This window comes from Scyliorhinus canicula, chromosome 13, assembly GCF_902713615.1.
Source record: "Scyliorhinus canicula chromosome 13, sScyCan1.1, whole genome shotgun sequence".
Lineage (NCBI taxonomy): Eukaryota > Metazoa > Chordata > Chondrichthyes > Carcharhiniformes > Scyliorhinidae > Scyliorhinus > Scyliorhinus canicula.
Window position 1 is genome coordinate 125,384,405 of NC_052158.1, and position 20,236 is coordinate 125,404,640.

At 46.1% G+C, this 20,236-nt stretch overlaps 1 protein-coding gene and 1 long non-coding RNA gene across 3 annotated transcripts in view; one reads left to right on the forward strand and one right to left on the reverse strand.

Moving 5' to 3' along the window:
- Window positions 1-14,551, forward strand: part of LOC119975949 — a 59,537-nt gene extending 44,986 nt beyond the window's left edge. The window contains exons 2-3 of the long non-coding RNA XR_005462837.1: window positions 6,348-6,471; window positions 14,178-14,551. This is a non-coding gene — a long non-coding RNA (uncharacterized LOC119975949). The remainder of the gene's footprint in view (window positions 1-6,347; window positions 6,472-14,177) is intronic.
- Window positions 1-18,421, reverse strand: part of LOC119975947 — a 37,558-nt gene extending 19,137 nt beyond the window's left edge. For both annotated transcript variants that reach the window (XM_038815925.1, XM_038815924.1), the window contains exon 1: window positions 17,719-18,421. In XM_038815925.1, coding sequence (XP_038671853.1) covers window positions 17,719-18,373 — 655 coding nt within the window. In that variant the 5' untranslated portion in view covers window positions 18,374-18,421. The remainder of the gene's footprint in view (window positions 1-17,718) is intronic.
- Between the last annotated feature and the right edge of the window lie 1,815 nt (window positions 18,422-20,236).

Sequence of the window (20,236 nt, forward strand, 5' to 3'; positions counted from 1 at the left end):
CCCAGCAATCAGGGCAGCCACCCCTTTATTGGAGGAAATCGATACCGATGATCAGGATACGGTCCAATTAATTGGGACCAAGTTCAAAGCCCGCCCAAAAGCGCGCCAAGCCCCCTTCGGGTATAAGAAGCCCCCAAGAGAGGATCGTTCTTCTTGGCCTTGGCTCTCAGCGAGGAGACACCTGCCTAGCATCTGCTCCAGAACAAGTAAGTCCAAAGTCAACGCACGCTACGAGACAGACGCTCCTAGCTACTATTCCATACCAGCTTGACCCCAGCAGCCTCAGAACCGGACAACGGCCATTGTTCCTCTGACTGAGTGGGCGCCCGAAGCGAAGTATAGGCTTTAGTAGTAGTGATAGTTTAGTTGGTAGAGTCTTGTGCACGAGTATATTTGACTGTGTGTGTAAATAAATAAGCATTGATTTCGAACTTACTAACTGGTGTATCGAGTCTTTGATCAGTATTCGGTTTTGAACCTTGTGGTGGTATCGAAAGATACCTGCCGACTCTTTAGCAAACGTAATTAGAATTAAGGAAGGCGACCATATTAACCGCCATAAACAGAGCCAATTAAAGAGAGAACACAACGAGCAACACTAGTTAGCCCGATACATTGGAGATATGTATATTGTTGTTGGGCAGACGCAGCATGGGTTCGTAAAAGGCAGGTCATGCCTAACTAATTTAGTGGAATTTTTTGAGGGTATTACCAATGCAGTAGATAACGGGGAGCCGATGGATGTGGTATATCTGGATTTCCAGAAAGCCTTTAACAAGGTGCCACACAAAAGGTTGCTGCATAAGATAAAGATGCATGGCATTAACGGTAAAGTAGTAGCATGGATAGAGGATTGGTTAATTAATAGAAAGCAAAGAGTTGGGATAAATGGGTGTTTCTCTGGTTGGCAATCAGTAGCTAGTGGTGTCCCTCAGGGATCCATGTTGGGCCCACAATTGTTCACAATTTACATAGATGATTTGGAGTTGGGGACCAAGGGCAATGTGTCCAAGTTTGCAGATGACACTAAGATGAGTGGTAAAGCGAAAAGTGCAGAGGATACTGGAAGTCTGCAGAGGGATTTGGATAGGTTAAGTGAATGGGCTCGGGTCTGGCAGATGGAATACAATGTTGACAAATGTGAGGTTATCCATTTTGGTAGGAATAACAGCAAACGGGATTATTATTTAAACGATAAAATATTAAAGCATGCCGCTGTTCAGAGAGACTTGGGTGTGCTAGTGCATGAGTCACAGAAGGTTGGTTTACAGGTGCAACAGGTGATTAAGGCGGCAAATGGAATTTTGTCCTTCATTGCTAGAGGGATGGAGTTTAAGACTAGGGAGGTTATGTTGCAATTGTATAAGGTGTTAGTGCGGCCACACCTGGAGTATTGTGTTCAGTTTTGGTCTCCTTACTTGAGAAAGGACGTACTGGCGCTGGAGGGTGTGCAGAGGAGATTCACTAGGTTAATCCCAGAGCTGATGGGGTTGGATTATGAGGATAGGTTGAGTAGACTGGGACTGTACTCGTTGGAATTTAGAAGGATGAGGGGGGATCTTATAGAAACATTTAAAATTATGAAGGGAATAGATAGGATAGATGCGGGCAGGTTGTTTCCACTGGCGGGTGACAGCAGAACTAGGGGACATAGCCTCAAAATAAGGGTAAGTAGATTTAGGACTGAGTTTAGGAGGAACTTCTTCACCCAAAGGGTTGTGAATCTATGGAATTCCTTGCCCAGTGAAGCAGTTGAGGCTCCTTCATTACATGTTTTTAAGGTAAAGATAGATAGTTTTTTGAAGAATGAAGGGATTAAGGGTTATGGTGTTCAGGCCGGAAAGTGGAGCTGAGTCCACAAAAGATCAGCCATGATCTAATTGAATGGCGGAGCAGGCTCGAGGGGCCAGATGGCCTACTCCTGCTCCTAGTTCTTATGTTCTTATGTTGTGTGCTGACAATAAACGGTTTACATTCAACTACACAAGCCTCCACATCTCGGTGAGGCACCTAACAACCTTGGTGTTGATATCCATGTTTATTGGAGCTCCATTCAATGTTATTTGGACCAGTGCCCTGCGGGTTTCCATGAGACATCCTTAGGCTTCTGATCAAATGGATCATCAACCTGCTGCAGTTCGACAACCGTATGCAGCCAATATAATTTCTTCCAGTCATCATTCTCTCGGTTAACCTTCTTGTGGACATGCCTTGCAAGATGACCCTCCTTTTTGCAGCTGTAGCACTTGTGACTTCACAAACTGTGCCCAATGTTGGTCTGAGCACTGGTAACAGGGCCTTGTATCATTGCTACCACCAACTGCTGTCACTAGGTCCTTCTGCTTTCTCAGCTGCAGCTTACTTCAGCACATGACTGGCAATTGTGAAACTTCTCAAGTCACCATGTTTGTGGACAATGCTATTTGACAAGCCATGTCAAAAGTTAACCATGGCAATATCAACTTAATGCAAATGTGTTCATTTATTAAACTATGCACAATCCCGCAAGACTCTCTCTTGAAATTCTCCAAAATGACAATGAATGTATAGTTTTTGCCAAGGCCCCAATAAACGCTCCAATGTTGTCACTGCGCAATTGATTCCTTGTTCCAAAGTGAAGGCTTTCAGTAATCTCCAGCAGTTTAGGATTGTAGCGCCGCTTGTGTTTACACAAAAAGTCTGATAGCACGTGCCTTACGGCTTTACTGGGGCTAATATCTTTGAGGATATTAGCAGTAAAGATAATCTCTAGCCACTCTTGGTACGTACCAAAAGATTCTTGGTCACAGTCATTAACACTGCTGCCTCATGTAGTGCAAGGACCCAGTTCAATTCTGGTCTTCTTGGATTGTCTTTGTGGAGTTATGTTCTCCCTGTGTCTTTGTGGGTTTCCTCCGGCGCTCCTTTTTCCTCCCACAGTCCAAAGATGTGCAGGTTGGGTGGGGTGCTCTTTCGGAGGGTTGATACAGGCTCGATGGACTGGGTGGCCTGCTTCTGCACCGTAGGGATTGTATGGATCTTTGCAGGACAAAAACCACTGTGTACAGCATGAAGTCTGGTACCAAATTGAAAATTAGTTCACTCTGGGTTGGTTAATATACACACACATGGCCACAAGGGGACACTATTACGGCTATGTGCTTAAAGCAGCAGCTGAAAATACCAATAAAAGAGAAAATACAACATTTCCAAATGACCTTTGGTCTCGTCTATACAGTAGTCCCCCGTTATAACGCGCCCCGCAATACCGCGGTTCGCGATATACGGCGGGGGGGTTTATGGACCCCAACTTACTTGACTCATTTTAAACTCTTTTTGAAACAGCACCTTTTTGAGCCGCGATGATTAGACCGATTAGCAGCGATGATTACCCGCGATGATTAGACCGATTAGCAGCGATTATTACCCGCGATGATTAGACCGATTAGCAGCGATGATCACTGTACTGTAGAACGATTAGCCGCGATGAGTAGCCGCGACCGATTAGCCCAGTTACACAGCCATAAAAGGGATACCTTTTCCAGTGCAGGTATCTTCGAGTTCAGTTGCTGTCGTTCAAAATGTTTAAGCGCAAGTCTTACTCAGTGAGTCAAAAGATACATTTGATAGACCGGCTTCGAAACGGGGAAACGAAGGCAAAATTATCCAGAGAGACTGGTGTACCAGAGTCAACCCTCCGTGGGTGGGTGAAAGATGAGCCCAATTTAAGAGCATATGTTGGGACAGTTTCTCAGAGTGAAGGGCTTAGCAGGAAAAAGGCAAGGAACGCTAGTGACAGTAACTTAGAGAAGGCTGTGTTCACCTGGTTTGTCCAGGAACAGTCTGGTGGCACCCCCCTATCTGGACCTATCATCAGGACTCAGGCTGAGAAGTTCCATCACCAGCCCCACCCAGAGGACAGCAATTTCGTAGCCAGCGAGGGTTGGCTCCATCGGTTCCAGAAAAGACATGGGATAGGTGCAGTTACCATCAGTGGTGAACAGAGATCCGCCGACTCAGGAGCCGCAGCAGCCTTTCCCGACATCCTCAAGAACTACATGGTGCAAGAGGAGCTGACCCCAGAGCAACTCTACAATGCAAATGAGTCAGGGCTTTACTGGAAGATGCTGCCTGACAAGACCCTAGCTGTCAAGGATGATGCCCACAAGACTCTGGGGTACAAGCAAGCCAAGAACAGGCTCACCATCCTGTTTGCCAGCAATGCCACGGGAACACACAAGCTGAAGCCATTGATTGTGGGCAAATTCAAGTCTCCTAGATGCTTTCACCACATCAACATGGAGAACCTACCCATTACCTACCGGAACTCTGGCAAAGCCTGGATGACGGCTTCCTTATTTGAGGAGTGGTTCTTCAAGTTCTTCGTACCCAGTGTCAGGGACCACCTTAGAGCCCGCAACTTACCGCAGAAGGCCACACTCCTACTGGACAACTGCTCAGCCCACCCTCGGGGAGATGTTCTCAAGACCAGGGATGGGCAGATCCAAGTGCTCTATCTCCCAAAGAACACCACCAGCAAGATTCAGCCATGTGATGCTGGCATCATTCAGACCTTCAAGTCTGTGTACAAAAAGGAACTGATCCTGGAAATGACAGACTCGCCTCTCACTGTCCCAGATTACCTGAAAGCCATCACCATCAAGGATGCCTGTTATCTGGCAGGGAACGCCTGGGGAGCTGTGACAGAGAAGACCATCGCCAACTGCTGGAACAAGGCCCTAGGAGCAGCACTCCCACGACCCCAACATTACCCGGATGAAGAGGATTTCGTAGGCTTTAAAGACTGAAGCAGAGATCAGGGCAGCTGAGGAGAGGCTAGAGGACCAACTGGATGAGAACCTAACACTCCAGGATTGGGTGAACAGGTGGTCAGCAGCAGAGGATGACATGGCACCCGCAGAAACATTCACAGAGGAGGAGATCATCGACCAGGTCACCCAAGAGGAGGCAGAAGAAGAAGAAGAACCCCAGCCCACAGTGGCAAAAAGCCACTCGGATGCCATCACGCATCTGAAGTGGCTCATAGCATACACAGAGCAGCAAGACTTCGACCCGATATACATCCTGCACCTGAAGAACCTCCAGAGACAAGCACAAGTCAAGATGAAGAAGGGGATGTGCCAGAGGAAACTCACAGACTTTTTTTAAATGATTTTTAAAAATATGCGTGTAAGTACAATTTTAAGTATATTATTGTATGTATACTGTATATTATTGTATATATTTTAATACATTTAAAACTTGATTTAAGATTTGAACGAACTTTGATGTTTTTTATTTAAAACGCCCTTCCATTCAGCAATGTTCAGCACAGTCAGCGATGTTCAGCACAGTCAGCAATGTTCAGCACAGTGCAATGTTCAGCACAGTCAGCGATGTTCAGCACAGTCAGCGATGTTCAGCACAGTCAGCGATGTTCAGCACAGTCAGCGATGTTCAGCACAGTCAGCGATGTTCAGCACAGTCAGCGATGTTCAGCACAGTCAGCGATGTTCAGCACAGTCAGCGATGTTCAGCACAGTCAGCGATGTTCAGCACAGTCAGCGATGTTCAGCACAGTCAGCGATGTTTCCTCCCGTTCATTCATTTGGATATCTACTATCTTGGATATCCGCGGCTCGGTTACAACGCGGTTGGCTGTCTTGGACCCGAACACCCGCGTTATAACGGGGGACTACTGTATTTAACATATATTCTATGTTTGCAGAGAATATGATGGGGCTAATTAGAATTACAAAATAATCTGCCACAGGCATTACAGGATTGTTCCATACCGATTAATATAACTTGTGGTGAATGTGATTCACACTATATATAGTTGCCAATATCACTCCATGTATATATGTTCGTTATCTACCCATTGTAAGTGCAGTTGCACTATCCGACCACCAGGGGGAGTCGCTCTGTGAGCACGCGAGTGTTGTATTGGGCTCCTCCCTTGGCTCCGCCCAGGACTCCTCCCCCTGGGACCGATGTATAAAGATCAGTGCCTTCGAGCCAGCCTGCCATTTCACCTGAAGTTCAACGATGAATAGGCTGGCTCTATTGTAAGTGTATTAAAGCCTCTGTTCAGATCCAACTACACGTGTTCGCTGAATTGATGGTTCCATCATTACTGTTTTGCTTTTTAAAAAAAATAATACTTCCGATGGTTTCACAGCATCTCTTGAGTTTCAGTCATCTCAGGACAAGCCCTACTGTACCAATATAGATAGGTATAACAGCATATAGATAGGTATAACAGCATAGTGGCTATGTAAATGGATCAGTAATCTTAAGATTTGAATAAATAATCTGTGGTTACAGATGTTGTCTGACCTGCTGAGTATTTTCTATTTTTGTTTCAGATTTCTAGCATTCACAGAATCCTGCTTTTCCAAGTCTGACCATTTGGTTTTTGAACACAGTTTACAAAACCTCTCACTAGACCGGGACTGTGTGCGGAACACATTTTTGGAGTTGAAAAAAAAAGTTAAGTTCAATGACATTAGTTCAATGCCCTTTTCTAACCCCTTACCACAGAGTCGCAGATCGTTTTATTTTAGGAGGGTGGTGTTATATGGAGATGGGAAGAGGGAGGAAAAGAGGGGAATTTGTAATAGTTCACCAAATCTTTGTTATTGTTAGTTACAAACACAATAAATATACGAGAGGAGATCCTGGCTGATCACAAGTTCTGACAATCCAAATTGAATTCATTTCCATAAGGTGTATGTTACTGACCACATATTAATGATTAATGGTCAGTAAGCAAAGAAGTAAAATCTGGAGGAGTCCAATGTTTACATGTCCAGTTTATTCTGACTAGTTTTGTTTGTTGTACATTTTCTGTATTTGTATTACAGTCCAATATCACTGACCAACTGACTAATGAACCCATTCATAAAACCTCTACCGTTTGCATCTTTAAAAATTGAACATTCAGAAGCTCAGAACTGACTGAAAAAACATGGAGATATAAGATGCGATTCTCTGGCCTCGTTATGCTCTCACTCACGCAAAACGCGGCCAGTAAATAGGGGGAGGCCAAAAACGAGAACCGTGCCAGGCACCAAACAGTTTGCAATGTAACAGCCCGCTCCCATAGATGAAATCGGGTTCTCGCCGTAGCAAGCAGAGAAACCAATTATCACCACTCAAGCCCAATTTCCACATAATTAATGGGAGGCACCCCATATCCAACCACCTCATCACTTAGCGGACTTCCCAGCAAGTGCTCACGCTGCCCCTGCATCATCTGGCTCTGCCAACGATGGCGGCTCCCCATGGTCTGCAACATCGTGTCGACGCCCTTGGTGATGCTCCTCAGTGACTGGGCTATGCTCTGCAGTGCCTTGGCAATGCCCACCTGCGGCTGGGACAAGCTCTGCAGCGCCTCGGCCATGCACATCTGGGAGTAGGACATGTCACACAGAACCTAATCAAGATTGGCCTGGTACTGGACGACATCCCCCAACGATTCGGACATTCTGCCGAGACCTTCAACCATGGCAGACACTGACCGTGCGACGCCTTGCACACCTTCACTAAATGTTGCTGACATCGTGCATCAGGCTCTCCACCATGGTCGCCACCCTAGCAGTGTTAGCCTCAGTGCCATGCATTGCCAGCAGCATCTCCTGCACGCAGCCTCCGAGACTCCTCCAATCAGCTATTAATATGCTGGAGTGACATTGACGTCTCCACCTGATCAGCTCAGAGTACCTCTGTACCACAGGCTCAGCATCAGGCTAGAACCCAGCTGGGTCCTGGGATCCAGCAGACCTCCGACTGCTGTCTCGCCTGGGGGTTCCTGCCTCCACCTGATGCGCATCATCAGCAGTGTGGTGCTCACTAGGTTGTATCCCCAAAGTCTCCTCCAAGTTGTTCTCCTTGGAATCAGGAGAGGGTGCAGCCTGGGATGGGCCGTCACCGTCGGCTGGAGGACCTGTGGGACAATGGCATGTGGTCGGTGGGAGAGATGGGTCAGTCAGTGAGGCAATAAGTCCTCACAATAACAATGCCATCCGCCAGCTTCTGCATGAGTGACTGATCTGTCCTCGGTCACCCCAGTCACTTCCAGGGCACGCTACTCGAAGGAGGTGAGGATTCCCAAGTCCGGCACCTTCCTCCAGTATGGGCCCCCTCCTGCTGATTATGGGGGAGCTATTCCTGAGGAGAAACAGAGGGGGCATCATTAGCCACGCGAATAGTTCACAATGGTGGGAGGGAGGGGTGGAGGGAGGGTTGGGGTCGCATGAGGTGTTGTTGGGGGGGGGGGGGGGGGGGGGGGGGGGGGGGAGAGAATTGGTGGCACGATCATGGTGGTCAAGCTGCCAAGACCCTCGGGACACACTGTGCTGCCGATGTAGATCATTGATCTTCTTATGACACTGGAGGCCAGTCCTCCTGGTGACAGCTGCCGGCACCTCATCCCAGACAGCACTGGCTGCCTTGTGGCTGACTCTCCGGGACCCTCGGGGGTACAGGACATCCCTCCTGGCCTCCACGGCATCAGCAGCCTCCCCAGATCAGCATTCCCGGATCTTGGGGCCAGTCTCCTCGGCGCCATTGCTGTGACTGGCTGGGGTTGGCGGAGTAAGTGCAGCTTAACTGCTGCTCAACCTCTGTTAGCGGGGTCTGGCGAGCACAGCCCTGGTGAATCATCTGGCGAGCCTTCATTTGCAACAGGAATCTCATGAGGCCTCTCGTTAAGTAGACCAATTAACATTGAATCGCATCACCAGCCTCACTGGGCCGAGCGCCGGGAAGCTCGTGGCAATTCCCACTCTCTACCACACTTAGAAATTGTTCCGGAGAATCACGTCCATAAATGCTGAGTCCAAGGATATTCAGGATCAAAATTGAGAAACGTTTACCTGCTTCACTGCTCTGGGTTGCATGTACTGAATGGGGTTTGGTGTTTTCTTCACTGATCTGTTCCGAAAGTTGTTGCCTTTGCTAGTTCTTTTTTTGTATTCTTTCAAAGGACGTGGCTATCGCTGGCAAGGTCAGCATTTGTTGCTCATCCCTAATTACATATGAACATACGAATCAGGAGTAGGCAATTCGAGCCTGCTCTCCTATTCAATAAGACTCCACATTTCTACTTATCCCCGATGGCCTTTCAATCCCTTGCCCCATGCTCATCAAGAATCTATCTCCCTCCGCCTTAAAAATATTCAAATGCTCTGCTTGTTTTCATCGCCTTTCGAAGAAGACTTACTACCTTCAGAAAATAAAATTATCCTCACCCCTTATTTTTTTTAAAACAGTGGCCCCGTGTTCCAGATTTTCCCACAAGGGAAAAAGTCCTATCCACATCCACCTTGTCAAGACCTCTCAGGATCTCACATGTTTTAATCGAGTTACCTCTTACTCTTCTGAACTCTAGCATATACAAGCTAGGCCTGTCCAACCTTTCCTCTTAAGACAGCCCGTCCATTCCTATTATTAGTCTGGTAATTATCTCTGCTGCCTCTAACATTTTATATACTTCCTTTAGTATTTTTAAATATAAATTTAGAGTACCCAATTCATTTTTTTTTCCAATTAAGGGGCAATTTAGCATGGCCAATCCACCTAACCTGCACATCTTTGGGTTGTGGGGGTGAATCCCACGCAAACACGGGGAGAATGTGCAAACTCCACACGGACAATGACCCAGAGCCGGGATCAAACCTGAGACCTCGGCGCTGTGAGGCAACAGGGCTAACCCACTGTGCCACTGTGCTGTCCTATATCCTTCCTTTAACAAAGAGACCAATACTATACACAGTACTCCAGATGTGGTTTCACTAATGCCCTGTATAATTGAAGCATTATCTCTAATCTTGTATCCAATTGCACTCTCCATAAATGATAATATTCTTTTAGCTTTCTAATTACATGCTGTACCAGCATCCTAACCTTTTGCAATTAGTGCAGTATGACACCCAAATCCCTCTACATCTCAGAGCTCTGCAATCTCTTGCCATTTACCATGCTTTTTTATCCTTCCTGCCGAAATGGACCATTGTCCATTTTCTCACATTTGCCAGATCTTTGCCCACTCACTTAACCTATCTACATCCTTTTGTAGAATCCTTATGTCCTATTCACAACTCACTTTCCTACTTATCTTTGTAGCATCAGCAAATTTAGCAATCATACCTTATGGTCCCTTCATCTAAGTGATTCATATACATTGTAAAAGTTGAGACCCCAGCACTGATCCCTGTAGCACACCACTTGTTACATCTTACCAACCAGAAAATGACACATTTATGCCAACTTGCTGTTTCTAACCCATCTTCAATTGCCCTTGAACAAAGTGGCTGGCTGGGCCATTTCAGATAGCAGTTAAGAGTCAACCACATTGCTGTGGGTTTGGAGTCACATATAGGCCAGACCGACTAACAATAGGAGATTTCCTTTTCTGAAGAACATTAAGTGAACCAGATGTGTTTAGAACAATTGAAGTTGTCATACAGTATTCACCATTAATGAGATTAACTTTATGTTCCGGATTTATTAATGGACTGTAAATTCCACCATCCGAGACCTGTGGCAGAGTGGCTCATCCCTTCCTGCAATGTGCAGTGTCAGAGTTGTGCTATAGTGGTGTTGAAGCAAAAAATTAAAAATTCCAAAACAGAGTTCAGAATCTCAGCAGCTCTATCAAGGAACACACAGCACAGCTACATGTATTTAGCAAAATAAAAAAAGGTTTGTACAGATGGTATTTTCATCATCAGGTTTCCCAACTTCAATTTGCATCTCTTGTCCCAAAGGGTGTTTCATTCTCCGGTTGATTGTACTAGTTCTCAGGTTTTGTCAGTGGTGTGGTGTTGTGTGTTGCAGGAATAGATGGGTAAATGTGGCATTTACACACCTTTCAATAGCTATACAAAGAGAAAAGTCACTGCATTATCATACTCTAGCAGGATTCTTCCTTCAAGCAAAACTGTATGCATTCTTAAAAATGAATTTGGAATTAAAATATCACCTTTTCCTTACCATCACACCCTGTTGCTTCTGGGCATGCATTAAGCAAATGACTGACTGAATGAAGAAAAGTTTTATTCCTGCAGCGTGAATTTTAAGCAGTGTTTCCCATGTGTGGTGATATGCATGCACACATGAATGTATGAATGTATAACGTAGCATATCAGTGCATGCAACTATCGGTATGACCTCCTGCCAGCAGGTGGTGTCAGACATCCATCAAATGACTGGAGTGACCAGCCAGTTGGTAGTAGGACGTACAACAGGATAATTGCATTTATGGAGTAGCTCCCGAGGAATTCGAGTAACTTTGTCTGTACTGTACTTTCCACTCGTTAGCCAATAAATCATCATTCCAGTTAAACACCTATATGTTCTGTGTGTATCACTGCAACGGTGGGACCGCTTTCCCTGTGGTCAACAGCGCAAACTCCGCCTGTACCCTCCGCCGCTCCTTCAGTAGCCTCGCGTCCGGGACCTCAGAGTATTTCCTGTCCACCTGGAGTATCCCCTCCACTAACCTGTCCCTCTCAGCCCGTTCCACCTTTTCTCTGTGGGCCTGTATAGAGATTAATTAATTCCCCTCTGACTACTGCCTTCAAAGCTTCCCAGACCGTTGCTGCAGAGACCTCCCCGGTATCATTTAATTCCAGGTAGTTCTAGATGGACTTGTTAACCCGCCCACAGATCGCTTTGTCCGCTAGCAACCCCACATCCAGTCTGCACAGCGGGCGTTGCCCTCTCTCCACACTAACCCGTAGATCCACCCAGTGCGGGGCATGATCCGACACTGCGATTACGGAATACTCGGTATCCATCACCTTCGGTATTAGCGCCCCGCTCAGAACAAAAAAGTTGATGCGAGAGTATACCTTGTGAACGTGAGAAAAATGAAAACATCTTCGTCCTCGGCCGTGCAAACCTCCATGGGTCTACTCCCCCCCCATCTGTTCCATAAAACCCTTCAATTCCTTTGTCTCAGCCGGCCACCTCCCTGTCCTGGATTTTGATCGGTCCAATTCCGGATCAATGACTGTACTGAAGTCCCCTCCCACGATCAGGTTATGTGACTCTAAGTCTGGGATCTTACCTAAAACCCGCCTCATAAATTCCACATTGTCAGAGCATACATGTTCACAAGTACCACTCACATACCCTCCAGCTTCCCACTCACCGTTGTGTACCTACTTCCCTGTCTGACACAATTCTCCCTGCCTCGAATGCCACTCGTTTGCTGATCAAGATCGATACCCACCTGGTCTTCAAGTCCAGTCCTGTGTGGAACACTAGGCTGACCCACCCATTCCTCAATCTCGTCTGTCTGTAACCTTCAGGTGTGTGTCTTGTAGCATTGCCACGTCCGCCTTCAGCCCCCTCAAATGCACAAACACACAAGCCCTCTTGACGTGCCCACTCAGTCCTCTTACGTTCCATGTGATCAGCCTGGACGGGGGGTTTCCAACAAACCCCCTGCTGACTAGCCATCACCATTTTTAGGCCAGCCTTGAGCTGGCACCGTCCGCTTCCTCGAGTCCCCACTCGGGCAGTCACCGTTCCCGACCTCCCATTTGTCCCCTAGTAACACTTCTTCCCCTGTCAGCAAAGCAGTTCCGTACCTAGCAACAACACTAGAAACCCAATCCCCCAAGTCAAGCTCCAGCTTAACACCTGCTCACAACCCCCCCCCCCCCACTGTGTTTCCGAGAGTCAGCTGACCCATGCTGACTTGATAGCGCCCGCCCGCGGCACCAAGCAGTCTGTCTCCCTATTGTTCTCTCCCCTCTCCCCCCACATGAATAAACATTTTAAAAGCATCACATTCCCAAGTAAACAAACAGCAGAAAAAAAAGTGAAGAAACAGTCACTTTAGAAAAATAATCACCCAAAAAGCAGAACCAAATCCAAAGCCTACCCCCCCCGCCTCTAACCAGCTCCCTGCAAGACAAAGCGACCTTTAACCATCCACACAGCCCATTATTTCACATAGCGCTACTTAAATTTATACAACCCAGGACAACAAATCGCCGTCACAGTATTTCTCCAAGGTTTCAGTGTCTTTTAATTCGCCTCCAGCTTCATTTCTTTAATAAAGGTCCATACTTCGTCTGACGTTTCAAAGTAGAAGTCCCTTTCCTCATGTGTGACCCACAGGTGGGCTGGGTACAGCATCCAGAGCTTCATCCCCTTCTTAAAAAAAAAAGGGTAGTTTTTGCCCAATTGAACCCAGCTCACCTCTTGGCCAAATCCACTCCCTGGTCCTGATAGCTGCGCAACTCACAGTTCTCCCACTTGCTGCTCCGTTCTTTCTTGGCCCACCACAAGCTCCGTTCTTTCTTGGCCACGAAACTGTGAAAACATACCACCGTGGCTCTCGGCAGCTCATTCGCTCGGGGCTTCTTCGCGAGGGCTCTGTGCGTTCGGTCCAATTCCAGGGGCCGAGGGAACGCCCCAGCCCACATCAACTTCTCCAACATGTCCGTCACATAAGCCCTCGTAACCAATCCCTCACTGCCTTCAGGAAGGCCAACAATCCTGAGATTCTGCCTCCAGGACCGATTCTCCAGGTCCTCCAGCTTCTCCTGCATTCTTTTCTAGCGGTCGTCCATCATCCCCACCTTGTTTTCCAGCAGGGTTATGTACTCTTTGTGGAACCTCGTGGATCACTCTCCCGTGGGTTTCCTGATTCTGAACCACTTGATCAATCAGGTCCAGCATTTCCTTCTTCAGCTTGGTGAAGCAATCCTCAAAACTTCACCAGCTGATCTGTCGACCACTGTGTCGTCTGCCCACGGCCCTGCTGCCCCACCATGCTGTCCCATGTTACCAGCTCTACTTGCGTCTCCCTTATAGGACTTTGTCCTCTCACATGGCCACTTCTAGTCCAATTCTCCATACACCGGAGGGGGATTTCTCCTTACTGTCTCACTCTTCACCGGTTTATCCCATAAAATCAGGAAAAAAAACGAGGGAAAAAAGGTCCAAAAGTCCCTTACAGGTGGAAAGCTATCAAATGTGCGACCTACTCCTCCAGGGCCGCCACCGGAAGTCCTACTTTTTCTTTTATTTCTGAAAACAACCTATGTACTATATCAGTTAAACCTTTTATTTCTCTCAGTTTGGATATTTTATATTACGCCAAATATAAGGTATTCAAATGATTTACATAGACTCTTTAAGCACGTTTATCCTTTCCCCTTTCTCTCTGTCGCTAGGATGAATCTGACTGAAAATAGTGGGTAACTCAAGCAGCTAATGTGAAAATAAAAAGACCAATCAAACCAAGTAGCGGAGTACGTACTACTAATGGAGCCAAGAGAATACTTAAGGAAACCCCAGGGAGGAAATAAAGGATATTATTGAGAAAGATTCATGGGCAATGGTTTAGAAGATACCATACATATGCCCACAGTGGGTCGGCGCACTCGATGGGCCGAATGGCCTACTTCTGTATTGTACGTTGTCTGTTCTTTTCTTTTAAAACTGCTTTTCCCCATATCTTGTACTGTGAGAAGTGACTCATGTTGGAGCCTGATTTTAACTCTGTACAAGTGAGTGAGGTTTCAATGAGTTAAAAGCTTACCAGCGATTCACATTGTTGTCCCTACTTATTCCATCATTTTCAGCATGCCATAACGAAGATTATACACTCTCAAAAGGTGAACCCTTTATTCCAGTAATCTATGGAAACCAATAAAATCCCAGTTTGAGGGGAAGTACCCAATCCTAGCATGCATTGTGGCCAAATCAAATCAGAAAAGAGCGCATTGTCTTTTGGTTTACCTTCACGTAATATGTTGAAGATACAATTACATTATGTCCTTCTGCACACAGCTGACAAAACGTGCTGCAAAAATTTCTTCTGAAAATGACCCTAACACAAGTCATTTCCCCCTGGTGAAAGCAAAATAGAACAAATGAAGGGGGCACTCAGCAGTGCATTCTTCTGCCATGATGTGTTAACTCAATATTATTACAATAACACAGTTCTTCATCAAGGACTTCCCCTGCCTGGTTGATGCTCTGTAATGACAAAGCTGAAAAGAGAAGTCTTTTGTACAAGAACTTCCATCTCATGAGGAGGCTGCAGGCTAATCCATAACCAACAACATGCTATGAAAACTCTGCTCATATTTTGACTGCTGTAACAAATTCCATCACAGCAGCTGACACAATCCACAACATTCTAAATACAATCATAGAAACACAGAAAATAGGAGCAGAGGCAGCCATTCGGCCCTTCGAGCCTGCTCCGCCATTCATTATGATCATGGTTGATCATCCAACTCAATAGCTTAATCCCGCTATCACCCAATATCCTTTGATCCCGTTCACTCCAAGTGCTATATCTAACTGCTTCTTGAAAACATACAATGCGTCAGCCTCAACTACTTCCTGTGGTAACAAATTTCACAGGCTCAACACTCTCTGGGTGAAGACATTTCTCCTCATCTCTGTCCTAAATGTCTACCACTTATCCTCAGACTGTGACCCCTGGTTCTGGACACGCACACCATCGGGAACATCCTTCCTGCATTTACCCTGATTAGTCCTTTTAGCATTTTATAGGTTTCTATGAGATTCCCTGTCATTCTTCTGAACTCCAGCGAATACAACAAGACTTACTCACCAATCAACTGCGCCAATTGGTCCCACGTCACTTCTTGAACTATAACATCACCTCTGAAAGCCACTGTTGGTAGTTCCGACGGTCCCTGCTGCAAGGCCGCTTTTGAGGACAGGTAGAAAATGAAAGGAGCACCTCGCTCCCTCCTCACTGAATTCCCTCAGTCACAAAACTCCAACTTAAGCATGTTACTGCAGCCCAAAGTAGCACACCAGTGCAAAGGTGCACAAAGGCTTTCCACTCCAGTGGTGAAAAACGATCAGAAACTACCCCTGAGAAGATTTGAAAATGAAATGAAAATCACTTGTTGTCACAAGTAGGCTCCAATGAAGTTACTGTGAAAAGCCCCTAGTCACCACATTCCGGAAACTGTTCGGAACGGTACGGGAATTGAACTGTGCTGCTGGCCTGCCTTGGTCTGCGTTAAAAGCCAGCTCTTTAGCCCAGTGTGCTAAACCAGCCTCTAGTGCACATTTATATTATTATTGCATATATCTCCCTGATACTGTCAACATCGGAGTAGTCCCGATGAGGCTCTCCCACTAATTCCGTGGCCACTCCCCCTCCAAGCCCAGGGTGATTGATGCCCCTTTCATTACTATATATAGTCTTTGGAATTAACACTGTGCATTCTGCTTCTCGCATTACATGAACATTTAAAAAGTCAAACCTAAAAATCCATTGCACAAAAAAAAAATGGATTTAACAAAGATTACAAAACGAAAGAAAGGTTTTGTATGGACAATGCGTGAATAATAATTAGCCAACGAGAAAAAGGAGTATTCTGACAACCAGTTACCGGGCGAAAATCTTCTAATGCCTCCTTCATTCCGCTTGTGGAGCACTTTCAAAACTGGGGCTGTGGTGAGGTTATCAGAAAACCACAGAGGGTGATCTGTTCTAGAGTTCAAAGTTTTTCTCTGGGCTAAGGTTACATATTGCTCAAGAGACAAAACAAAATAAATAGCATAGTACCACTACTGAATTGAAGCCAATTAAGGCCACGACAGTCTAACTTAAACATTTTCTTTCAAATGACTCACATTTGCCTCAAGTAAGTACAATAGGTCTGTGTACTGCACGTGCGTTAGGATCTCAGCACTTTTACGGAATTACGATTTTGTCCCCAGGACTGATAATGAGTCTCGTGTTCCTCATGAAGGGTAACCACGTGTGTTATCATTGCAGAGATGGGTTAAAACCTACACAGAGTGGGATTTTTGTGTGTGATGGATTTTTGTTGTTCAAAATGTTAAAATTATAAATGCCTCAATAAAATATTTTCTAAAAAAAAAAACCTACACGGAACCATCAAGATCTCCAAAATAACAGCCCACATAGGAGGGGGGCTTGGGTTGCTGTGCAGTGCAGTTCACTGGTCTCCACTCAGTCTGCCAGGGCAATATTGTAGACTAATTTCAGGGTTTGTTGTTTGTACAGAATTAGCTGTCAAAGGTGGTTTAAATATGGTGATAATTAGCATTTCCCAATCGCTGATTTGTGGATTATAGAAGACCTGCAGTATTTTGTATGTTGGTCATTCATTGTGTCTGCTCCAGTACAATGAGTCAGAGGGTGCACACATAATTTTGCTGCAATAAGATCCTGGAGCTCAAGTGCAAAATCTATGATTCTTTATGGTTTGCTCAATCAGATTGAGAACCACAGTTGCTTGCCCTCTTCATACACGTAGAGGACATCATGTTGCTTTGATGTCCCACTAACAACATATTTTGTAAAACCTCCATGGGCAAGTACAGTCTGAAACAGCTGACACTTCTCATTCACCAGGTACACTTTAAGAAACAAAGTATGCGTGCCAGGATATAATTCTCAGACAGCAGCCAAACAGAAAACGGTTTGGGATCTCTAGCACCCAGTTTCCCCCACCCTGCCTCCAATTGAACACGTGTGCCTTTTTTTAAATGGAAGAGTTACACAAAGATGGATAAATGGCTTAGACTGCTATTCCTGGCTCACAACAACATTTAACTACATTAGGATAGTAGTTAATTAGGATAGATGGGGAGGGCAATAAATATGCACCAAAAACAAAGTTGCATTACAGTTCCATTCAAAAATACAGTATCCTATCATGCCTTTCATTAGGCGGGAGACTTGCTAGATACCTGTTGTGATGCTCGACACAGCTCGGATGACAACACAGGTGGTCTTTTTCAGCTGTGTCATGGAGTCTGGCTGGTTGGCTATGAAGGGAAGAGCCTGCACGCACTCACCGGGGTGCCGGTGAAAGACTGCCCGCAGGTAGTACTCTATAAGGCGGACAGCCACACTAAGCTCCCCGGTAACAGTGTCAGCGTGGACCACCCCAATGAGAGCGGGCAGATCTTCCCAGGAGCTGGACCGGTGCCGAACATCCTTCAGCAGCTCCCGGATCACGAGGTCGTTCCGCTTGTTACAGATGAAATCTTGGTGGAAGAGGAAGAGAATGAGCCGGGCTTTGATCCGCCGCTGCTCCTTGGTCCCATTAAGTGTGTGGGTCACCTTGCTCGGAGAATCCAACAAGGTCTCAAACTCCCGCTCGTTGTCGGGCTCCTTGCACTGCGGCTCCGCCGTTTGCTGACTGCTCCCCGAGTCCGAGAGTTTACTGTGGAGTTTCGCAGAACACGGGAACAAGTTGTTAATGAACTGAAACATGAGGTCCCGGCTCTCGCACACTTCCCCGATCAGGAAGATGCTCTCTCTGCCACCTATGGCTTTGACCAGTTGCTGGAATTCCCTCTCGGTCCAGTCTGGATCCAGCTCAGCTCTGCCTCCCTCCATCCCCCCTCACCCGGTCCTCACCCAACGCCGCTGAGCAAAAGGCGGCTGCAGCCCCGGGAGCTCCGCCTCTTGGAATGCCAGTCTGCCCAGTATTGACCAATCAGATACGCTAACGCCGAAAGGGGCGGTGCTGGTATTCTTTATGATGTCATAATCGGGGTAAATAGGGCTTTCCGCCTTTACTCACTACCCTCAGACATATTGGGGAGAACGAGGCAACATGTGCACCTAACTGCTACCCGAGCCATAGAGTCCATTTGAGTCCAAAACCATTGGAATAAATACAACTGTAATATCTCTCCTGGAGCAAGACACCACTCATGGACAACAGTGTTTTTCCCAGGACTCATTTTTACCAACTGGCCATCCTTCGGGACCCACACCAGCCGACCTTCGCAACCCACCATTTTCACTTACTTTTAAAGTGACCGGTGAGCCTCCTTGGTCCTCATGATCTTACTTGCTTGGTGATTCAATGTTACATTTCTGACTATTACTTCAGCCAATGATTTAATATTTCACTACATTGGTTGAAAAAAAAGGTTTGTCCTCCAACTCACCAGTCTTCAGATGCCTTTGAAGTTTTGAAAGCATTTTTAAAAGCTGGCCTTGTTTTTCTCATAAGCTGGGGAACCATTCGTTAACAAGACAATTGATCTATCAGAAAAGGAGACAGAAGGGATTCTATGATAGGTTTGCCAAAAGACTTCTACCATTGCAACCAGAGGATACGGTGAGAGCAGGAGATTCCAAAGGAAATGGATGGTCTAAACAGGCAAGGTACTGCGACAAGCAGGTCCAAAGTTGTATCATTATTACGAATGAAGGTGCTGTCTTAAGAAGGAATAGAAGAGCTGTGCTCAAAGCAACTGTTTGTCATGCAACCACTAGAAGAAGCATGCAACAGTCCTATAACATCTGAAGAACATAGAACAAATACAACAAAAGGGTGATACATAAATAAACAAAGACCATCAAACTCAAGCAACGAACACTAAAGAACCTTTGCAAGTTCAGCAGACACTGAGAAGGTCTACAGGATGAGACAAAAGCCAGAAAGACTGAACTTGTGACAGACTGTAAAAAAATTCAGAACATGTAAAGAGTTATGCAAATCATGGTGACATGTAAAAAAGCAATTTAATGTATGTAAATAATTTAATTTTCCAAAGGAAATGGGATGTGATGACATGCATAAAGCAACTTTGTACATAATGTTATGCACGGCCTCTGGCCACTAGGTGGCAATGTAAACCCACCACATGACGCTGTGGCTGGGAAGTTGGGAATAGGTCGTGTTGGAGGATAGACGTATTTTGCAGTAGCTCTACAATATGTTTTTTAAAGATATTTTTATTAAAGTTTTGCAAAATTTTTCATCATAAATAGTAATAATGCTAACACAGGAAAATAGAGAGAACATTAACATAGTGCAGAAAGAGAATATACAATAGCAATTAACTAGACTTTACCCTACGCGCCTTAGTCTTTCCACACCCTGCCAACGGAGCACTCACACCCCCCCCCCCCCCATGGATCGCTGCTGCTGCTGCTGACTTTTTAATTTTCCCCAGAAGTCAGCGGACGGTATTATGCTCAACAGCAGCAGCTCTGTACACTTGGCAAAAGTATTTACACACATAAGTAGGCTCTGTTCGTGGTGTTGTCCCTTGCTTCTCTCGGACGGAGTTCGCTGCCATTGTCGTCTCGTGCGTACATCCGCTTCTGCGGCCCTCCTGTCTGCCCCGTTTTCTCTGTTCCTGTGGATGCCAAGTTTGTTAACGTTTCCCTGCCTCCCCCCTCCCCCTCCCTGGGTCTCCTCTATTGTTCCCTGTTTCTTCCCTCTACCTCCCCCTCTCCCTG